The sequence below is a fragment of the Bidens hawaiensis genome, unplaced genomic scaffold, assembly GCF_021521415.1.
Source record: "Bidens hawaiensis isolate Kalapana, Puna unplaced genomic scaffold, B.hawaiensis_p1.1 tig00007310_1, whole genome shotgun sequence".
NCBI classification, from domain to species: Eukaryota; Viridiplantae; Streptophyta; class Magnoliopsida; order Asterales; family Asteraceae; genus Bidens; species Bidens hawaiensis.
In genome coordinates, this window is record NW_027491507.1 from 182,167 (window position 1) to 203,628 (window position 21,462).

At 36.6% G+C, this 21,462-nt stretch overlaps 1 protein-coding gene across 1 annotated transcript; it reads right to left on the reverse strand.

The window, feature by feature from the left end:
* Window positions 1–19,296: 19,296 nt before the first annotated feature.
* Window positions 19,297–21,050, reverse strand: LOC143634961 (G-type lectin S-receptor-like serine/threonine-protein kinase At1g34300). Its single transcript, XM_077102897.1, has one exon. It carries the CDS (start codon window positions 20,527–20,529, stop codon window positions 19,297–19,299), a length of 1,233 nt encoding a protein of 410 aa, XP_076959012.1. The 5' UTR covers window positions 20,530–21,050.
* Between the last annotated feature and the right edge of the window lie 412 nt (window positions 21,051–21,462).

Here is a 21,462-nt window from a genome sequence, read left to right on the forward strand (position 1 = left end):
CCGTATGTGGATTCCACGTCATGGAGATCTTAGAGGTCGAATCTTAGATGAAGTTCATAAGTCAAGATACTCAATTTATTCAGGAACTACAAAGATGTACCAATATTTGAAAAGAGATTACTGGTGGCTAGAAATGAAAAATGATGTGGTGGATTATGTTAGTAAGTGCTTAAATTGCTTACCAGTCAAAGCCGAACATCAGAAGCCTTATAGGAAAATGCAACCGCTTGAGATACCTGAATGAAAATGGGAACACATCACCATGGATTTTAACTGAGCTACCTCGTACAGCTAAGCATCATGATACCATCTAGGTGATTGTGGACCATTTGACCAAGAGTGCTCCTTTTCTGCCTATACGAGAGGCTATCTCGTCAGAAACCTTAGCAAGCTTGTTCATAAAAGAGGTTTTGACTAAGCATGGAGTACCGTTATCGATCGTGTCTGATAGAGATACTCGGTTTACTTCGAGGTTTTGGAAGAAGTTCCATGATGCTATGGGAAAGAGATTGAACATGAGTACCGCATATCATCCCCAAACAGATTGACAGTATGAAAGGACCATCCAAACCCTTGAGGATATGCTACGTGCTTGTGTTTTAGATTTTGGTGTAAGTTGGGATGATCATCTGCATCTGGCAGAGTTCTCCTATAACAACAGTTACCATTCGAGTATCGGTATGCCACTGTCTGAAATGCTTTATGGTAGACGATGCAGAACCCCGGTTTGTTGGGGAGAGATTGGTCATAAAGAAATAGGAAGTTTAGAAGTGGTTCTAGAAACATCTTCAAAGTTCGATCAAATTAAGGCTAGAATGAAAGCTGCTTAAGACAGGCAGAAGTCGTATGCTGATAAGCGCCGAAGACAGATTGAGTTTAACGTTGGTGACAATGTGATGCTCAAGGTCTCGCCTTGGAAATGGATTATCTGTTTTAGGAAAAGAAGGAAGTTGAGTCCAAGGTATATTGGACCGTTTAAGATTATAGATCGCGTGGGCGAAGTGGCTTATAAGCTGGATTTACCCGATGAGTTAGAAGGAATTCATTCAACCTTCCATGTTTCTCATCTGAGAAAATGTCTAGCTGATGACACGTCTCATGTGCCATTGATGGACATCGAGGTTGATGAACGATTGAACTACATTGAGCAACCGATAGAGATTGTTGATCGCAAGGAGAAGCAAGTTCGTCACAAGGTTATACCTTTGGCGAAAGTGATATGGAAGCATCGCAAGGGATCATATGCTACTTGGGAAGCGGAGGATGAGAAACGCAAGTTCTACCCTAATCTGTTTAAGTAATAGTTAGGTTTCGGAGATGAAACTTCTTTAAGGAGTGAAGACTTGTAACATCCTAAAATTATAATATTAAATAAAAGAGATTCTATGTTTTGAAGCGTGTGTTAATATTTAATTAAGATTAAATAAAAGAAATAAGTATGGACTTGGATAATTAAGATGGAATAAAAGGATGAGATGGGTCTTAGGTCCATGGGCTTAAGTGAGTATAAATACTCCCATAAACCTCCCTAAAACCCAAGACCCTCATTTCCATCTTTCCATAATCTCTACACACTCAAAACACACATACACACTCTTACTATATACGGTCGAGAGAAAAAGAGGGAGAAACAAGACCAAACAAACGTTGATTCTTGATAGATCTTCAATATACAAGATAGATACAAGATTTAAGGTTCATAACCAAGCTAACCGAGACCAAAAGAACACGTAAAGGTATGTTCTTGATCTTAAAGTTTATGTTTTAATGAACGGTTGGCCTTGAAACTTAAACCTAGAGTAGATCGGCTATAAATGAACATTAAAGTAGAAAACTTGATGTTAAAATGCACTTAACGAACTTATGGACATGAACGGCTCGGTTAAGAAACCCTAGATCTAGCTTAAACATTTTTAGCCATAAAGGTTCAAACTTTATGGACTCGCGGGCCAAGCTTTGGCCTAAAACGATTAAGGAAACCTTTATTGATTAATACCAAATCATAACAAGGGCATATAGGGTAAAACGGGTGAGATAATAGTTTAGAGAGACCAAAAAAAGGATTACGGAGTATATGTGCGGCTCATTATATAAACTCGATTACATCGAAAGGGTCACTTACAATGGCCTCACTCGATTACAGCTATTGTAATCGATTAAGGGTTCAACCAGATTACTTTTTGAGCTGCTATCAGTCGATTACAATAATGGAATTTGCTAACAATGGAGACTCTATTACACTGTTTAGATCAATTACAAGTTGTTTCGATTACATCAATCGCTTACACGGCCTCATCGCTTACAATCCAATTCGATTACATTGTAATCGATCACATATGAGACTCGATTACAATGCCTTATCGCTTACAAATACACTCGCATACATTGGTTCGATTACGATGCCTTATCGATTACATTGGTTCGATTTCAATGTCTTATCGGTTGTGTTGGTTCGCTTACATTGTAATCCAATTACACCAATACACTCACATACATACTCGCTTACACTACCCAAACTCGCATACGTTAGACTTGTTTACAACTGAGTAGATTTCGACGATGCTCGATTACACTATACTAGTCGATCACATGGAGTAATCGATCAGAACCCCTACACTCGATTACTTTGGAGTCGATCACAATAAGGGTTCGATAAAAATGGACGCATTCTCTTACAATATGCTTAATCGACTATGGCCGATTAATAAATGGGTTTCGATTACACCCTATATTCGGTTACCCTAGTTGAATCCGAGTGTATATATATATATGTAAATATATACCCGCTTACATATACACATGAGAGACCCTCATGCATGGTGTAACCCGTGTGTTCTATACATACATATATACGTATATATATATATGTATATATATACACGTGACGGTGTCCATTATGTGTACATAAAGAGATAAAATAAAGAATGTTAAAGTAAATAAGAACCATAAATTCAATATCTTAGGGTTTAATAAGTAAAACCTTCTAAGTATAAAGTAATCTAAAACAATATCATTAGATTAGACCAGACTTAGACATTTTGGCTTAAATGAAAATAGGACAAGTTTTGATACGTATAACTGATATACAGTTAGCAGAGCTCAATTAAAGAAGGGATTAACAATTAACGGAGAAAGAAACAGGATCCAGGTGAGTTTCTAGCTCCATTCCTTGTTATGTTTTCGGGGTTGTGTGCATACTCGATGTGATTAGTTAATACACTTATCCTAAGTGATAAGTGTATGCTATATATGATATATGTGAAAGGTATGAATGATTGTTTGTCGGTACGTGAACGATCTTCGGATATTGCGTGTACCGTCAAGCTACAATCACGGATATGAATGCTATGTATAATCTGTGAATGATATATGTATGTTATGAATGAATGTAAGATATGGCTAGGTACAGAAGAAAGGGACTGAGCACTAATAATACTCAATGTAGAAAAGGACCGGACCCTAATAATATTCGAGGCAAAAAAGGGACCGATCCCTAATAATACTCGAGGCAGAAAGGGACCGGACCCTAATAATATCCGAGACAGAAAAGGGACCGAGCCCTTATAATTCTCGAGGCAGAATAGAATAATGTAATGTAGGGTTTTAGTATAAAGTATGATAGAAAAGAAAAGACTGAAAGATATAAAGAAAGTATATGATAATGTATGTATGAAAGAAATGTAAGCAGATCATATAATATGTATCTTCGGGTGCGTATGTGAGAATATGTGAATGTATTGTATGATTACCTGATTAACTAAAACTCAGTCAGCGTAGCTGACTTTTAGTATGCACGCAGGTGAGTAGGATGAGGCATCTCGCTTGAGGGGAAATACATGGCATGGAATTGAAGATATTGGCATCTCAAGGAAATGTTATGTTATTTTAAAGGCTATGTTTTATGTTTAAACGACTTAGATGTTTGTTAAGACAAGATCTAATGGCTATGTAACATACTTTGTTTGAAGTTTTATATTCCGCGTGCTGTTTTAATTAACGTTGATATTTAGAACTGTGTTAATGAGTAAATCCAACGTCCAATGTAGGGCACCGGTAACGGGGCCTTACAGTTTCATTATTGTCTTGTTTTTTTTATCATAAAGTTGATTTCTTTTTCAATTGTGTTAAGTATTAAGTTGTGCTTGATTATAATTGATTGTTGAATGAGTTTACTTATGATTTGGATGAGTAATATGAATATTTTTATAAGTATATGCTACTGTCCGTTTAATATTCTTGGAAAATCTTGTTAGTTCTACCTAGGTTTGATGATAATTGTTCAAGTTTAATGAGTTTTATGAATTGTTTGTTCAAAAGACTTGAATTGCTATTGTAAAGTTTCATTTATATATGAATGAGGTTGTGCTTAGTTGCTAGATTTTTATTAATCATACTTCATAAGCCTCATGCTTTGATGGATTGATTGATTGTGTTTTTATTGATTTTTGCATGTTTGATTCTGGACTATGTGTTTAGGGTTTGTTTGTGATCGGTACAATCATAGGATTTTGTTAAGTGAATTAATCAACAAAGGTCAGCGGGTATACACCTTCTTAGAGACCGAGAGGTGATAAGAAGATAGGGTTGTCTCATAGTCTTTGCATGCTATGCTTAGAATGCGCGAGAGCGAGTTCGGTTCTTGTCGGTTTAGGTTTTTGAGCGACTAGTTGATCTAGTTTGTGTTAAATTGAATTGTTCCTCTATCCTTGTTTGTGTAGTATTCATATCCATTAGGGTTGAGTGTCGGTGAGTCCGAGAGGAGAGTCGACATTAGAACACATTAATAATCGTTTTCCAGTTTGTTTTTCTAATCAATTAAGTGTAGTTAAGGTTTGTTAGTGAGAGTAAGAGGTGATCTAGCTAGCTTGAGCGAGCCTTAGTTGTTTCATCTTTAGATACCGGTGTCGTGAGATCATTCAATTAATTAGCTTGTTGAGCCGTCAATTTGATTCTTAACTAGGTAGGCGTTTTCTCCATCATATGAGTTAAGGGTTGTTAAGTGTTCTAAGTTTGGAAAGTTTTATCAGTTAGTCCAGTTAGTTATGTTTAATTAATTAAGTTAGCTTAAAGTAAATTAGGTCAAGTAGTTTTTAATAATAAAATCAATTAAATATCATAAGGTAGGACTTGGATTAGGGTTTATAATCTGAGTCGTTCTCGCGTGTCTCGAGTTCGATATCTGGACTTTCCTTATCTTTACTATACGCGACCAGTACACTTGCCGTTTATGTGAACGAGGATAGATTGTTTAGTTTTCAAAGCTTAGTTGCGATTCGTGTTAACTATATATATATATATATATATATATATATTCGCATATCACCGAGACCCAAGTATAACCTCCGGGTTGTGTCTTCTTATACGCTATTCTTTTACCCGTTTTTATCACCCGAAGCCACCGTACCTTCTTAGCTGCAAGACTGAACATATTGTAGTTCTCAATTGTTGCTAAAGATTTATGTTAAACAGAGGTCCCTTAAAACAGATTTTGGGCTACCTCTGCAAGCTCGTCTATTTCCCAGGATACAACAGGTGAAACAATATGTATTTTTCCGGATTATCGTAGCACCCGAAAGATATTCGTAACGAGAGATTGAGTTCATGAAATTGGAAACGTATGCAATTAAAATATGGTTTTTATGGGATCTAGTTGTGTCTTATGTCTTAAGGCCATGGTGTATACTCTAACCCGTACATAGGTTAAAGTGACATGGCACTTTAAAGATGGATTAAACCACTTCCCTCTTGTGTTAAGTGTGTTAAAAAGGTCCATGGTTATGCTTTTAACGGGTTAAAAGGAACAATATGTATTAATTATGTATTAATAATTAATTACTAATTGATTTGTTATATTAATTATGTGTTAAACCATTTCCTTTGGATGACATAGAGTGAAACAGAAAAAAATAATGATGTATAGCTTATGTGGAATTACGATGAGTTAGTGTATACCACATAGCCTAAGCCTTCTACATAACCTGCTATATATAGCAGGGGAAAATTGATGAGTCATTCACCAAAATTGGGTATAACATATAACATTATAGCATATATATATCATGATCCTTGATTTGAATGTAATACCTAACTAACACCATAATGATGTTAGTAATCAAACACAAAACAATCATACCGTAACGTGCGAGTAACATTGCTAGTATTTCATCATTTGAAAATTTTCAAAATGGTTTTTTTGTAGAAAAAAATGTTTAAAAACACTATTTTTTTAAAAAATTGTTATATTAAACTATAATTTTCTTAATCTTTAAAAAACTTCAAATGCTTTCTTAACGAAACTTAAAAGTCGTTTCAATATTGTTTTTCTAGTTATCGTTACATTTATTATAAACTGCATTTAGAATATAATGTTATAACATCTATATAAAAGCGATAATTTATTTATTTATTTATTTTATATTTTTCTCTAATCATATGTCTATTCCAAAAAAAAGTCAAACAATTTGATTTTTTTTAGTTTCGGACACACGAGCTTAATAACACTTAAGAAAAGAACCAAGTTTGTTAATAAAGTCGTATTCATTTAATCATTTTTATTTATTAAAAGGCAATACCTTTTTAAAATTGTATTTAATTTTCTTTCAAAAAGTGTAAACTATCTTTAAAAATATTTTTAAGAAATACACTGTACAAAATTAAAAACTTACTGAAAGAATATTTTTTTTACAATAAGAAAAAAAGTTAACAAGAAAAAAACGTTTTTGGATATTTTAGAAAAATGAGAAAATGTATTATAATATATAAGACTAAGTAAAAAAACTTTATTTAAAAAATAGAAAAAAATTGTTTTTTAAAATAACAATGATAACAAAATATAACAAAACGGTAATAACAAAATGTAAAACTTGAGAGATTGGTATGTTTAGTAAAAATAAATGGAAAGATGGGCGTATTTTTAGAATAAAATTGTTTTGAGTTTTAGTTTTATTAAATGCTTTATTTTGTTCGAAAAAAATAGTAAAAAAACTTTCCTAAGATTAGTTATACGATAAGATTTGTATCACAAATAATTTTTGCAAAACCACTCATTTGATAAATACTATACAATAACACTCTTTTAGTAAATTATTTTCTTAAGAACACTAAGGAAAAAAACTAATAACTAATATTAATTTTCAAAACGATTAAAAGTTTTAGGTGTATTTTTAGAAAAGAAAATCATCATGATTTCTAATTAATTAATGCTTTATTTTATTAAAGAAACTGTACATGCCATAGTAATAAATTTTGTAAGGAAAACATTCACATTTATGTAAGGCATCTAGCACTAAATTAAATTCTAATGTTAAAATCATACCTATTTAACTTCACGTTTCCTTAATACTAAAATACTAAAAAACATATATATATATATATATATATATATATATATATACAAAGAAAAAACCATGGTTGCTTTCAACTCTAATATGGTTGTTTTTATGGCAGTGGTTGCATCCATGACATTATGTAGCTCGGCGATGAAGCATACAGTGGGTGGCGCCTTTGGCTGGGATATTCCAACAGATCTCAACGTCTACACCAAGTGGGCATCAAGTAGGATCTTTACTGTCGGTGACAGCTTGATCTTTAACTTTTTTTGTTGATGATGTCACAGAAGTGTCTAAAGATGAATATGATACATGCGACACAAGTACTCTTAGAGATACCATGGTAAACAGCCCTGCCTCCTTCAACCTAACCAAACCCGGACATCACTATTACATCTCTTCATTGGAGGGACGTTGCGACTTTAATAAAAAACTAGTAATTAATGTTATCTCGAAGGGTTACTCTTTTGTAGGGGTCTGATTTGTTTGTGTAGTATGTTAGTCAAGTAATTGACTTGAAATAATATAAGTTTTATATTTGTTTTAAGAAAAGTAAGTTAATCATTAAAGATACAAACTGCAAAAGTTCAATCAAGAGTCGCTAACATGTATGCGTGTATGGTTAAACTTAAAAGAGCATTGTGTTAAAAAATGGTAGAAAGGAATGTGAGTCAATGGATGAAGTGTTTCAAAGGCCAAAGATGAAAATTAAACTAATTGCTAAGACTACATGTAGTTGTAGACTGATGGAGTGCTAAAATGATGATGTGGCTCACCAAATCTTGCTAAAACCGAGGGTCATATTCGATCTTATACAGGGCTCGGCCGGCGTCTAGGGTATGGTCTCGATAAGGGCATGAAAAGTTTTATAAGAAAATTTATTTGTTTAAAAAAAATTAACCTTATATAATTAGAGTTTGATACTCCCATAAGTCATAAATCAAAATACCCAAAAATATTATTGCTCCAATATGTCAATAATTTTGTTTTGTTAATTCATAAGACTATCTGATAATTCACTCTCTAAGTTTTACATATTTTATAAAAGAATTGATCAATTTATTATAAACAAACATTCGAAGTTTATATTTCAAGAAACATAGATATTACATCAACATAGCAGGTAGGCGGGCAACAAGTTGCGCCGCCACCCATTTCTGAATTGCAAACCCTAACTTGCTAAAGACATACCCCTGCCCCTTTGGAGTCGACACATTGCCATGCACAACCCGTTGGACCCTGGTTAGGAAACGGATAGCTTCCGGTGCCAAGGAGCCAAACGTATCAAAAGCAAGAGAGACAAAAACATGTTGGTTCTCTTCGCAGGCTTTAGCATGTTTCTCCACCTTCTTCGTTTCAGCCCTTTTCATTGCTTGCCCAGCTACAAACCCATTATCCCTCAAACCAGCTAAAGGAGATACCCCTGTGAAGTCAACACAAGCGTGTTTTCCCCCTGCCCAACCAAATACGAGCAAATCTGCCGGTCGTAGAGTGGATCTCCCTTCCGTGGGGTCTGTAAGGAAGTTTACGGGGGCTTCCTTTTTAGATGATATCCCAGCTCGCCTTAAGATGTCCCAAAGAACGTCCTGCACCCAATCATGTCGGTATTTGAACCCAGGCATCTCCTTGCAATGAACCGCATGCTCTCCGAATTTATCCAGGCAAGCCTTACGGCAGATCGGACATGTTTCGTCTTCTGGGTACATTGGGACCATCAAAACGGTACTTAAGAATGGCCTTATACTTGACCGCAGACATGCTTTGGCCCAAGCCATCAATCGGAATAACGGTCAGAAAATCTTGGGCATGAGGACCTTGTAAGCATTCAATAACCACCTTCTGTCGAGGGGGGACAATCCAAAAACTTCTCCCAGGCTCTGAGCGATTTTGCCAAAAAGGGCATTCGCCAAAGTTTTTTGAGGCTTTGGTGGGGCGGTGTCCTTATTAGAGAAACCGCCAATATCAAAGTCTGTGAGAGCGCCATTTAGGCGTTCCAGGGCCTTCACGTAGTCTGAGTCCAGGTCGACAACTCTGCTATTCCTTAAGATGTGATTCCAGGTCGACAACTCCGCTATTCCTTCACGTAATCTATATTTATTATATAATATAGATATAGATTGCTATTTTCATGAGTTAATGTGTCAATCAAAGATATAAATAATTAATTAAAAAAACTTGGTAGAGGTGCACAACACGGGTATTTTCAGGAACCGGAACCGGGTATGGTCAATAATGTCAAAACCGGGTCCGGTAGGAACCATTTCCGGGTATAGTCGGGTATTTGACCGGGTTTTTTCAGGTTTCGGGTCGGGTCGGCCAGGTTTTGCCGGGTATTTTCCGTTTTGGCAGGTCCGGGTCGGTTCCGGTACGCTCTTAGGAGAAATTCAAATACTCATGGGTCTGAACCGGTTCCGGGTCATGTCCAAAATTTGGTATTTGTGCACCTCTAAATCTTGGTTTTGATCATCGGTTTAATATAATTTGCTGCTCTACTAACCTAGTCCACGGGAAGAAACAAGAAAACATTGATCAAAATGAAATGAAACAAGTATATGGGCTTAGGCTTTTGTTGATGGGTTATCTTTAGCTACCGGGCTGCTAATTAATTAAGGCTGTTGATCTTGGGCAACAAAATAGACGATAATAATAATAACTAGTGTTTTACCCGGCGCGTTGCGCCGGACAGGTTGTTAAAACTCGAGCGTTGGTAAAAACCAAACATTGTAGGTACCACCTTCAAGGCAATAAGTCGGCACGAATTCGGTCAGTTTTGGTTATGTGCATTATGACATCAAAACTAATAAAAAACAATTTAAAAACGGAGGTGTACCAATGAGGTGGAGTTGGTCAGTAAAGCTCGTGCTTTGGTAAAACCCGAGCGTTGAGGCGATGAGTATACACAAATTTGGCCAGTCTCCGCCACGTTCGTTACTATACCGGAACTAAAAAACAAAAAAAAACAAATTTGGTTTTCTATCAGTTTTCGTTACTGTACCGATATTAAAACAAAATGTGGTGATTGTACGCAAACTCAATCGGTTTCACTTAACAACACAACTATCCGGTACACGCCAACATTAATGTTGAAAGATAAACCAATCTACTATACACAAAAAGATAAATAACACAATTACAAAAATGAAACATAATTTGCTACATTAGGGATTCGAACCCTGGTTACAAACCGGCACAAACAGTTTAACCCTGGTTATAAACCGGCACAAACAGTTTTCAAATTACAAGTTAACTCAATATGCCTTTTTCTTTCTACAGCCAACACAATTAAAAAATTAAAACAATGATTTGCTGCCATGGGGACTCGAACCTGGGATCCAAACCAGCACACACAACTAGAGGTGCACAAATCGGTTTTTTTAAAAAAACCGGTTCGGTTATTAACCGGACCGGTTTTTTGGCCCGGAAAAAAACCGGTTCGGTTAATAACCGGACCGGTTAATAACCGGTTTTTGTCTGTCAAAACCCTAACCGGTCTAACCGGTTAGGACCGGTTTAGAAACCGGTTAGAACCGGTTAATAAACCGGTTTTTTTATTAACCGGTTTTTTTTTTTTTTTTTTTAAATAACCATTATTTTTTCACAGTATAAACAAACCGGTAACTACAAGGCAAAACGGACTGACCGAAGCCATTCTTTGCTTTCGTTGTTAGGGTTCTTTGCTTGGAAGATTAAAAACACATAACTTTCATTTATAGTTTTTACATTAAAAATACAAACATTAAATCGTTATCGCATATTCGCAACTCAAAAATACAAACATTAAAGAATGCTTAGACACGATTACATGAACAACTTGTTGTTTCTTACTCATTATTTGCCTCCATGTTTGCTGTTTCTTTAACTAATTTTCTTCGCTACCCGATCCCGAGCTATTCCTTAGGTAATCGTCGTACGCGGCTTCTTCATCGGTCATTGGTTGAGTGTGTCCTTGATTGACCTCATCTTCATACAAGCCCGCCTCATACTCAATTTCCCCCTCGAGTGAGCGTTGATGTTGTGCCCTATCTAAAGAGTCCAAGTAATCCTTGTAGCAAATCGACATCTCTATAGCTTGTGTAGTGAGTCGAGTCCTCCTAATCGATATAACCCTGCCAGAAACAGAAAAAGCAGACTCCGAAGCTACCGTGGAAGCTTGGACCGTTAGTAAATCTTTGGCCATGGCGGCGAGGATCGGAAACTCATCCTCCTTACCTCTCCACCAAGCCAGCAAATCAAGACTTCTAAATTCATCCGGAGTCATGTGTTTCACAAAGTTGGTACCACCATACCTTCCAAGTTCACTGCTTGGGGTGTTTACCTTTTGACGTTTACCGGCGTCTTCCCAAATCATGTAGTACATCCCCATTTCAAGGTCGGTTTGGGATTGGGATTGGGCAACAGCTCTTAACGAGTCATGAATTTGGGAAGACGACCCGTATTTTGTAAGGTAAACATCATACATGTTTGACAAGGTGGTGTTGAAAGCATTCTTTAAAGTTTGGCTATAATAGGGGTTTTGATCGTCTTTTAACTCTAGCTCATCACAAATTTTTTCTATTAAAGCTTCAACACCACCAACATTGATGCAAGGGTTTAACGCAGCAGCACATGTCAAAACAGCGGGTAGTTCTTGAAAATATTTTCTAAATTTTTCTTTCATTTTTACACCCATATCAAAATAAGGTGCACTCCTACAATGAAGTTCACTCAACTTTGTGCACATGACAGCAATTTTTGGTAAAGCAATGGGGCTTGTTGGATAGTAAACCCCGGATAAACTAGTTGTGCAAGATTTATAAATTTGAAAGACCTCCGTAACGATCTCAATCAATAACCAGTTTCTAGGATCGTACGGTGCACATTTACCCCTACTTGACAAAATTTGATGAAACGCAATTAATGATTCTTTTTGTTGGATGGCTTTCTCAAACATATCACAAGTCGAGTTCCATCTTGTTGGACAATCCCAATTTGGCCCCAACCATTGACAATTAGCTTCTACACAAAATTTTTTGTATCTTGAAAATGTTTTATTGTTGCTAAAAACATCTCGTAACATTCTTTTAAAATTGTTTCTTTGCGTTTCGATCACGTTTTAACCCATCTTGCACGGCCAAGTTGATAATATGTGCAATGCATCGGCTATGAAAAAACGCTCCATCACAAATATGTTTATACTTTAATTTTAAATGGCCAACCGCGGCCGTATTGTTGGACGCGTTATCAAACGAAATTGAAAAGATTTTATGTTCAATCTTGTATTGTCGAATGACTTTATCCAAGAGTTTAAAAATATTTCTACCCGTGTGCGGGTAATCAAACAATTGAAACGCAACGGTTCGTTTCATCATTTGCCACGACTCGGGGTCAACCCAATGAGCCGTCACACAAATGTATGAGTCGGGCGAACCATGAGGTACCGACCACACATCCGTTGTTAAGTTTACACCAGTTTGTAAGTTTGAAAAGTATGAAATTAGTTCGGATTTAGCGTTTTTCCATGCTTTAAGACAATCTCTTCTAAGGGTCGAACGACTTACGTGTTGGTAGCGTGGTTGAACATACTTTTGCATCATCTCCGTGAATTGAGGGTTGTCGAAGTGGTTGAAAGGAAGTGTTTGTTGAATCACAAAGTTTGAAAACTTTTGACATACCGCTTCAAGGTCGTACGTAAACACCGCTCCTTGATTCGTCATCTCCGGCTGCGAACTACTTCCCGATTCGTCCTTCAAGGCCTTACAAAAGGGCCTTTGTACATGCGCTTTTAAAGTGGAGTTTGCATCTTTGCCATAAAACTTCAAACAATGTTTGCATCGAGCTTTTTGGCTACCGTTAGACATTTCGCATAGGTCGAAATGTTGCCAAACATCTTGGTTTCGTTTCGTGGGGATGACCCGAACGACCGTTTCTCCCGTGTTCGAGGCACCCATGTTGACGGATGAAGCAGCACTTTGGGAGGCCATGATAATCGACTACGAAATAAGAGCGTATGGAGTGGTAATGTGGTATAATTGAGCGTGAGATAACAAAATAATCGCGTATGAAATAAACGTTTAGAGCGTTTGGAGTTGTATAATCGAGTGTGAACTAACCAATACCCAACCTAAACTATATATAGATGTTTGTGGGGGTAAAATGGTAAAAAAAAAAAAACGGTCAAAAAAAAAAAACGGCCATATAGCCGTTATACAACGGTCAAAAACCGGTTTTTAACCGGTTAACCGGTTATGGAGAAACCGGTTAACCGGTTTTTCCACAACGGTCAAAAACCGGTTTATAAAAAAACCGGTTAACCGGTTTTTCCATAACCGGTTATTAAAAAAAACCGGTTTTTTCATTAACCGGTTTGTTAACCGGTTTTGGCTCTAAAACTTGTAACCGAAATACGAACCGGCGGTTTGTAAACCGGTCAAACCGGTTTTTAAAAAACCGGTTTTCGTAAAAACCGGTTTCCGGTTTAAACCGGCAAACCGGTTCCCGGACCGGTTTTTTTGACCATCTCTACACACAACAACTTCCACTACCAACAAAACCACCCACCCAACACCAACACATGTATTATCTTTCCAAACCTTTAATACATATACAAAAACAAAAAGTACTAACTTTGTGGCACCAAACTCTTCTTTTATACTAACTAGGAACATCCGCCGCGTTGCGGCGTCATTGCAATTTCACGAATTTGATCGGTATCACTTAATTTCGTAATGACAATAACACTAAGTCCAAAAAATATTTATGTGGGTATATAAAATATTGTGTTCACACTTACAACATATGATCAATGTGTCATAAATAAGCTTTGTATCGATTAACTTCGTGACGGTACTGGCACCAAACCCACCAATTAATTTAGTAAGTGCCCAAAAGAGTCATATACCTTATTATACAAAATAAATAACACATTTAAAATGACGCTTATTCGGCCGATAAAACCCAAGTGTTGCGCGGAGCGAATTCCCACAGTTTTGGTTATGTTCATTACGGTACACCGAACTAAAAAAAACCCATATAGCATATAATACTACAAAACATATCTGAAATGACGTTTATTCGTACGGTCTAAAATGCGAACCGATGTGAAACAAAAAAGTTATATTATCTCAGTCCCGTTGCAACGACGGGACAAATTAAGTTTGTAAAGACCCAAAAGAGTATCGGAACACATACAACTTATAATCATAGTCACAAGAATTTGATCGCCATCGTCTATGTTCGTGCCAATATATGCATTAAACCCTAAGAGTAAATTATAGATGCTCAAAATAGTTTTGAAATTCGTATGGCCTATGATACGAAAAAAAAAACATTTTTGAAACGATGCTTATTTGGTCAATAAAAGACGGGCATTGCAACGACAATGCGAATTCAAGCGACATCGGCTACGTTTGTTACGGTACCGAAACTAAACCCAAAACTAATTTCGTCAACTTAACATATAAAAAAAAACGGGCGTTGCGTTAGCGATTTGACACGAATTCGTTCGGTATTAATTAGATTCATTACAAGTATGAAACTAAGCTTAAATATCATTTAAAAAAAACATTCTTTTATACATTAATAGATAATAAAAAAACAACTAAAGAAGTTGTAATGACTTTGATTGAGGAAAAAATAACCATTAATGTAACAATAAAACAACCCTTAGAAGATTACCAAAAACACAAAACATATTGATGCCAAGTGATTTGAACTCATGCACATACATTTTGGAAGACTTTAGGAAAGCAACTTAAGCCATCTGGCCAAACTATAGAGTTGGTTTTAGATTGTAATTAATCGTAGAAAAGTCAACAAATGGTGCTACAAAGAAATCTGTGGCACCGACAAATCGATAATAATAATAATAATAATAATAATAATAATAATAATAATAATAATAATAATAATAATAATAATAATAAAAGGAGCTGGGAGGCTCGGAGGGTGTGTGAGCTGTACCATCGGCCGGGGCACATAAGTTTTGAGGACACAGAATTTTTTATACATATTACATATATATGTTTTTTGTTGTTAAAAATAATGTTATTTGCAATGGTTTATGAGATTTATGAGATAATTAAATGCTCATAATGGTTTTTGCTTATAATAAATCAGTCGATATAAGTTTTATCCATGTACATTAGCGAATAAAAAAATTTCGTTAAGGCATACGAGTCTTTTTATTTTGACTCGGCCGAGGTATTTAAATTCTCGGAGACGGCCCTGGAAAGGAGATATGCAGTTTGCTTTTAAGAGGGATCGCATCGCACATTCGCACGACAGACAGTTTGTGGGAATGAAAGTTCGGGCGGGTTTAGCGGGTATTAGTAACCTTAGTCATATACTCGGCGGGAAATTATTTGTCGTGTAACAAGCATACTTGAGGGTATCAAGTATATTGATTACTTTGTTAAAAATTTTCTATTCGGATTTTCAAATACTTATTTTTTCTTACGATTCTAACCATTCTATAATTTTATGTTTATACGAATACAATAAATTTAAATTTGGTAAATTTCATACGTATCATCATTCACTATAAAAAAAAAGTTTGAAATATGTAAGATTCATTACCATATAAATCCAAAAGGGTAAGTTAATAGTGTGTCATAAAATCTATAAATAACATTTCAAATTTCTTTCGGAGTTTGACAATATTATATCATTATTAGTACCACCAAGTAGAGGTGGTCAAAAAAACCGGTTACGGAACCGGTTTGGCCGGTTTAACCGAAAACCGGTTTTTTAAAAACCGGTTTTTTTAAAAACCGGTTTGACCGGTTTACGTAACCGGTTTACGTATCGGTTATAAGTTTTGGACCCAAAACCGGTTTTATAACCGGTTATAAAAAAAACCGGTTTTTTTTAATAACCGGTTATTAAAAAACCGGTTAACCGGTTTTTAAAATAACCGGTTATTACCGTTATAAAAAAAACCGGTTAACCGGTTTTTTAATAACCGGTTAACCGGTTTAACCGGTTTTCGAACGTTACCAAACGGCCTTATAGCCGTTTTTTTGTGTTTTTGACCGTTTTTTAGCCGTTTTTTTTTGGTTTTTTTACCATTTTACCCCCACAAACATCTATATATAGTTTAGGTTGGGTATTGGTTAGATCACACTTGATTATACAACTCCAAAAGCTCTAAACGTTTATTTCATACGCGATTATACAACTCCAAACGCTCTTCTTTCGTAGTCGTTTATTTCATACTCGAGTATACCACTCTTAATTCGTAGTCGATTATCATGGCCTCCCAAAGTGCTGCTTCATCGGTCAACATGGGTGCCTCGAACACGGGAGAAACCGTCGTTCGGGTCATCCCCACGAAACGAAACCAAGATATTTGGCAACCTTTCGACCTATGCGAAATGTCTAACGGAACCCAAAAAGCTAGATGCAAACATTGTTTGAAGTTTTATAACAAAGAAGCAAACTCCAGTTTAAGAGCTCATGTAGAAAAGCCCTCTTGCAAGGTCTTGAAGGACGAATCCGGAAGTAGTTCGCAGCCGGAGATGACGAATCAAGGAACGGTGTTTACGTACGACCTTGAAGCGGTACGTCAACAGTTTGGCAACTTTGTGATTCAACAATCACTTCCTTTCAACCACTTCGACAACCCTCAATTCACGCAGATGATGCAAACGTATGTTCAACCACGCTACCAACACGTAAGTCGTTCGACCCTTAGAAGAGATATGCTTAAAGCATGGAAAAACGCTAAATCCGAACTAATTTCATACTTTTCAAACTTACAAACTGGTGTGAACTTAACCACGGATGTGTGGTCGGTACCTAATGGTTCGCCCGACTCATACATTTGTGTGACGGCTCATTGGGTTGACCCCCGGTCGTGGCAAATGATGAAACGAACCGTTGCGTTTCAATTGTTTGATTACCCGCACACGGGTAGAAATATTTTTAAACTCTTGGATAAAGTCATTCGACAATACAAGATTGAAGATAAAATCTTTTCAATATCGTTTGATAACGCGTCCAACAATACGGCCGCGGTTGGCCATTTAAAATTAAAGTATAAACCTATCTGTGATGGAGCGTTTTTTCATAGCCGATGCATTGCACATATTATCAACTTGGCCGTGCAAGATGGGTTAAACGTGATCGAAACGCAAAGAAACAATTTTAAAAGAATGTTACGAGATGTTTTTAGCAACAATTCAACATTTTCAAGATACAAAAAATTTTGTGAAGAAGCTAACTGTCAATGGTTGGGGCCTAACTGGGATTGTCCAACAAGATGGAACTCGACTTGTGAAATGTTTGAGAAAGCCATCCAACAAAAACAATCGTTAATTGCGTTTCATCAAATTTTGTCAAATAGGGGTAAATGTGCACCGTACGATCCTAGAAACTGGTTATTGATTGAGATCGTTACGGAGGTTCTTCAAATTTTTAAATCTTGCACAAGTAGTTTATCCGGGGTTTACTATCCAACAAGCCCCATTGCTTTACCAAAAATTGCTGTCATGTGCACAAAGTTGAGTGACCTTCATTGTAGGGGTGCACCTTATTTTGATATGGGTGTAAAAATGAAAGAAAAATTTAAAAAATATTTTCAAGAACTACCCGCTGTTTTGACCTGTGCTGCTGCGTTAAACCCTTGCATCAATGTTGGTGGTGTTGAAGCTTTAATAGAAAAAATTTGTGATGAGCTAGGGTTAAACGACGATCAAAACCCCTATTATAGCCAAACTTTAAAGAATGATTTCAACACCACCTTGGCAAACATGTATGATGTTTACCTTACAAGATACGGGTCGTCTTCCCAAATTCATGACTCGTTAAGAGCTGTTGCCCAATCCCAATCCCAAACCGACCTTGAAATGGGGATGTACTACATGATTTGGGAAGACGCCGGTAAACGTCAAAGGGTAAACACCCCAAGCAGTGAACTTGGAAGGTATGGTGGTACCAACTTTGTGAAACACATGACTCCGGATGAATTTAGAAGTCTTGATTTGCTGGCTTGGTGGAGAGGTAAGGAGGATGAGTTTCCGATCCTCGCCGCCATGGCCAAAGATTTACTAACGGTCCAAGCTTCCACGGTAGCTTCGGAGTCTGCTTTTTCTGTTTCTGGCAGGGTTATATCGATTAGGAGGACTCGACTCACTCCACCAGCTGTAGAGATGTCGATTTGCTACAAGGATTACTTGGACTCTTTAGACAGGGCACAACATCAACGCTCACTCGAGGGGGAAATGGACTATGAGGCGGCCTTGTATGAAGACGAGGTCAATCAAGGACACACTCAACCAATGACCGATGAAGAAGCCGCGTACGACGATTACCTAAGGAATAGCTCGGGATCGGGTAGCGAAGAAAATGAGTAACAAACATCAACTTGTTAATGTAATCGTGTCTAAACATTCTTTAATGTTTGTATTTTTGAGTTACGAATATGCGATAACGATTTAATGTTTGTATTTTTAATGTAAAAGCTATAAATGAAAGTTATGTGTTTTTAATCTTCCAAGCAAAGAATGCTAACAACGAAACCCTAAACCCTAAAGCAAAAAAAAAAAAAAAAAAAAAAAAAAAAAAAAAAAAAAAAAAAAAACCGGTTAACCGGTTAGACCGGTTTTTAAAAACCGGTTATAAAAAAACCGGTTTAATAACCGGTTCTAACCGGTTTCTAAACCGGTCCAAACCGGTTTGGCCGGTTTGAGTTTTCAGCAATAATAACCGGTTAATAACCGGTCCGGTTATTAACCGAACCGGTTTTTTTCTGGATAAAAAAAACCGGTCCGGTTAAAAACCGAACCGGTTTTTTCAAAAAAACCGATTTGTGCACCTCTACCACCAAGCAAAAGAAAATATTTATTTGAAACTTTTATCATCATAAAGCAATATTATTTTTCTGAATGATTACGATAGTTGGACTATAAAAAGCTAATATGTAAACACACCTTAGATACAACAAGCATTTTCTTTTCAAAACAAAAATTGTTGTTTAATTATTATTTCATGATTATTCTGATGCCATTGCAATCTCATATCTTCTCATAAGAGGTGTTCCAGTTGCTATAACGGATTTTTCTAAAACTTCATACGAAGACCAATCTGAACCATTGACATTCCACGCCATTTGAGCCAAAGAGTCATTAGGTTCTTTAGTCCTTGAAAACAACTGAGTAAAAGGATTTAAAGGCTCAGGCACCTCCAACCCACCTTCCAACATTTTAACAACGATGCTCATCGTGGGCCTGGCCCCAGGCCTATATTGAACACAACAAACAGCCACCTTTAACAACCTTTCCGTAACTTCATAATCTTTCTCTTCAATATCACAATCTACCAACAAATCTTTCAATTGGTTTTTTGCATATTTGCTCCATGCCCAAATAGGGAACCATTGTTGGCTATCAACAAGAGTAATGTCCATGTTCCTCCTCCTCCCTATGATCTCAAAAAGTAGCATACCGAAACTATAGACATCACATTTGTATGTAACTTGAAGAGGCATCCAGAGCTCAGGAGCAGCATAGCCCGGTGTACCTCGCCCCCCTGTCATTGTTATATGGGTCTTATCCCTATTGCAAAGTTTGGCCAAACCGAAATCAGCTACTTTGGCATGAAAATTTGCATCCAATAATATATTTCCTGGTTTAATATCATAGTGAACTATTCTTTGAGCACATTCCTCATGCAAGTATCTTATGCCTCTTGCGGTTCCCACCGCAATCTCGTGAAGCTTGTCAAATCCTATCATAACCCCTTTATTCCCTTTAAACAAATGATTATCCAATGAGCCGTTAACCATGAACTCATATACAAGAGCTATTAAACTTGATTCAAAGCAAAACCCATAAAGCCTAACAAGATTAAAGTGATGGGTTCTTCCCACAGTGCTCACTTCCGCAATAAATTGCTCATCAATTTGCTTGTTAGAGTTCCCATTCAGTACCTTCGCGGCCACTTGCTTGTTGTTGCTTATGATTCCCTCGTAAACTTTCCCGAAACCCCCTGAACCCAATTTAATATTGAAGTTATCTGTGGCTATTCTTAGTTGTCGAGAGGTGAACCGTATGGGCTTTTCCCTTTCCATGTCATCAAGGAACTGGACCATGGCTAGGGGAATAAACCGGGAGTTGTCATTCTCTAGCGCCTTCGTCTTCTCTACGAAACAATCTCCATTTGTGAGCAAACCATACATTCCCAAACAAACTGCAAAAGAGAAGCCATTAATATCAAGAATCTGCATTAAATTTATAAGAAGTACAACTTACCGAGAAATACAATAGCAATAAGCACAAGGCCAATAATGAGGCCAGCAGGAGGATAATAAGAATCCGACATAACTTGAAACTGAAAACTTTTAAATGTTGAACAACGTTAATACACACCCCCAACAAAAGAGAAGACTTTTTAGGTAAATAATTTAAGTTTGTCAACTTTGGTGAAGTTGTAGTTTGTCAACTTTGGTGAAGTTGTCACTGGAGTGGTCAGAGACCATGTGATTGCCAAGGGAACAAATATATACTTTTTGGTTATGTTTTTATTCATTTTTTCAAACGCATTTGATCATTAAGTCACATGTAGGGCACACCATTGAGTTTGAATGGTTCCACTTAAATCAGGCAAAAATTTCGACTTTCTATAATGTGTACGCTTGTTATTTTTCTTTAAACGGATAATTAAAGTTTTACCTTGATGAATATAAACACTTAGGGTATGTTTGGTTGGAAGTAATAGAATGAAGGGGGAATGGAATGGAAAAAAGAATGGAATAAACAAGGGAAAATCAAATAAATAAGAATGCAATAAATAACTAGTACGTTAATAATTCGTTAAATATCAATCCAAAAATCCTTACAGAGCCGATACAACGCAAAAATCAAATAAAATAAGATAGAATGCGTCGAGCGACAAAAGTCTTCTAGTAGCTTGAATTAATTGCGCATGACTTGAAACCTTGGAACTTGAGTATCTTGAATGATTTGATCCATCATAGCTTGGGTAAACGAGTAGGTTGTATTCCACACGGCTTGAATTTGATGAAGATAAGCAAGGCGGGAACATATGTTGCGAAGATGGTTCGGATTTCCACAATGGTAGCTGACACATATAGTTGCAACACCAGGTTGAGTAGACGGCACGATACAGTTTCAAGAAACGGGCGTCTCAAATCGTTGTG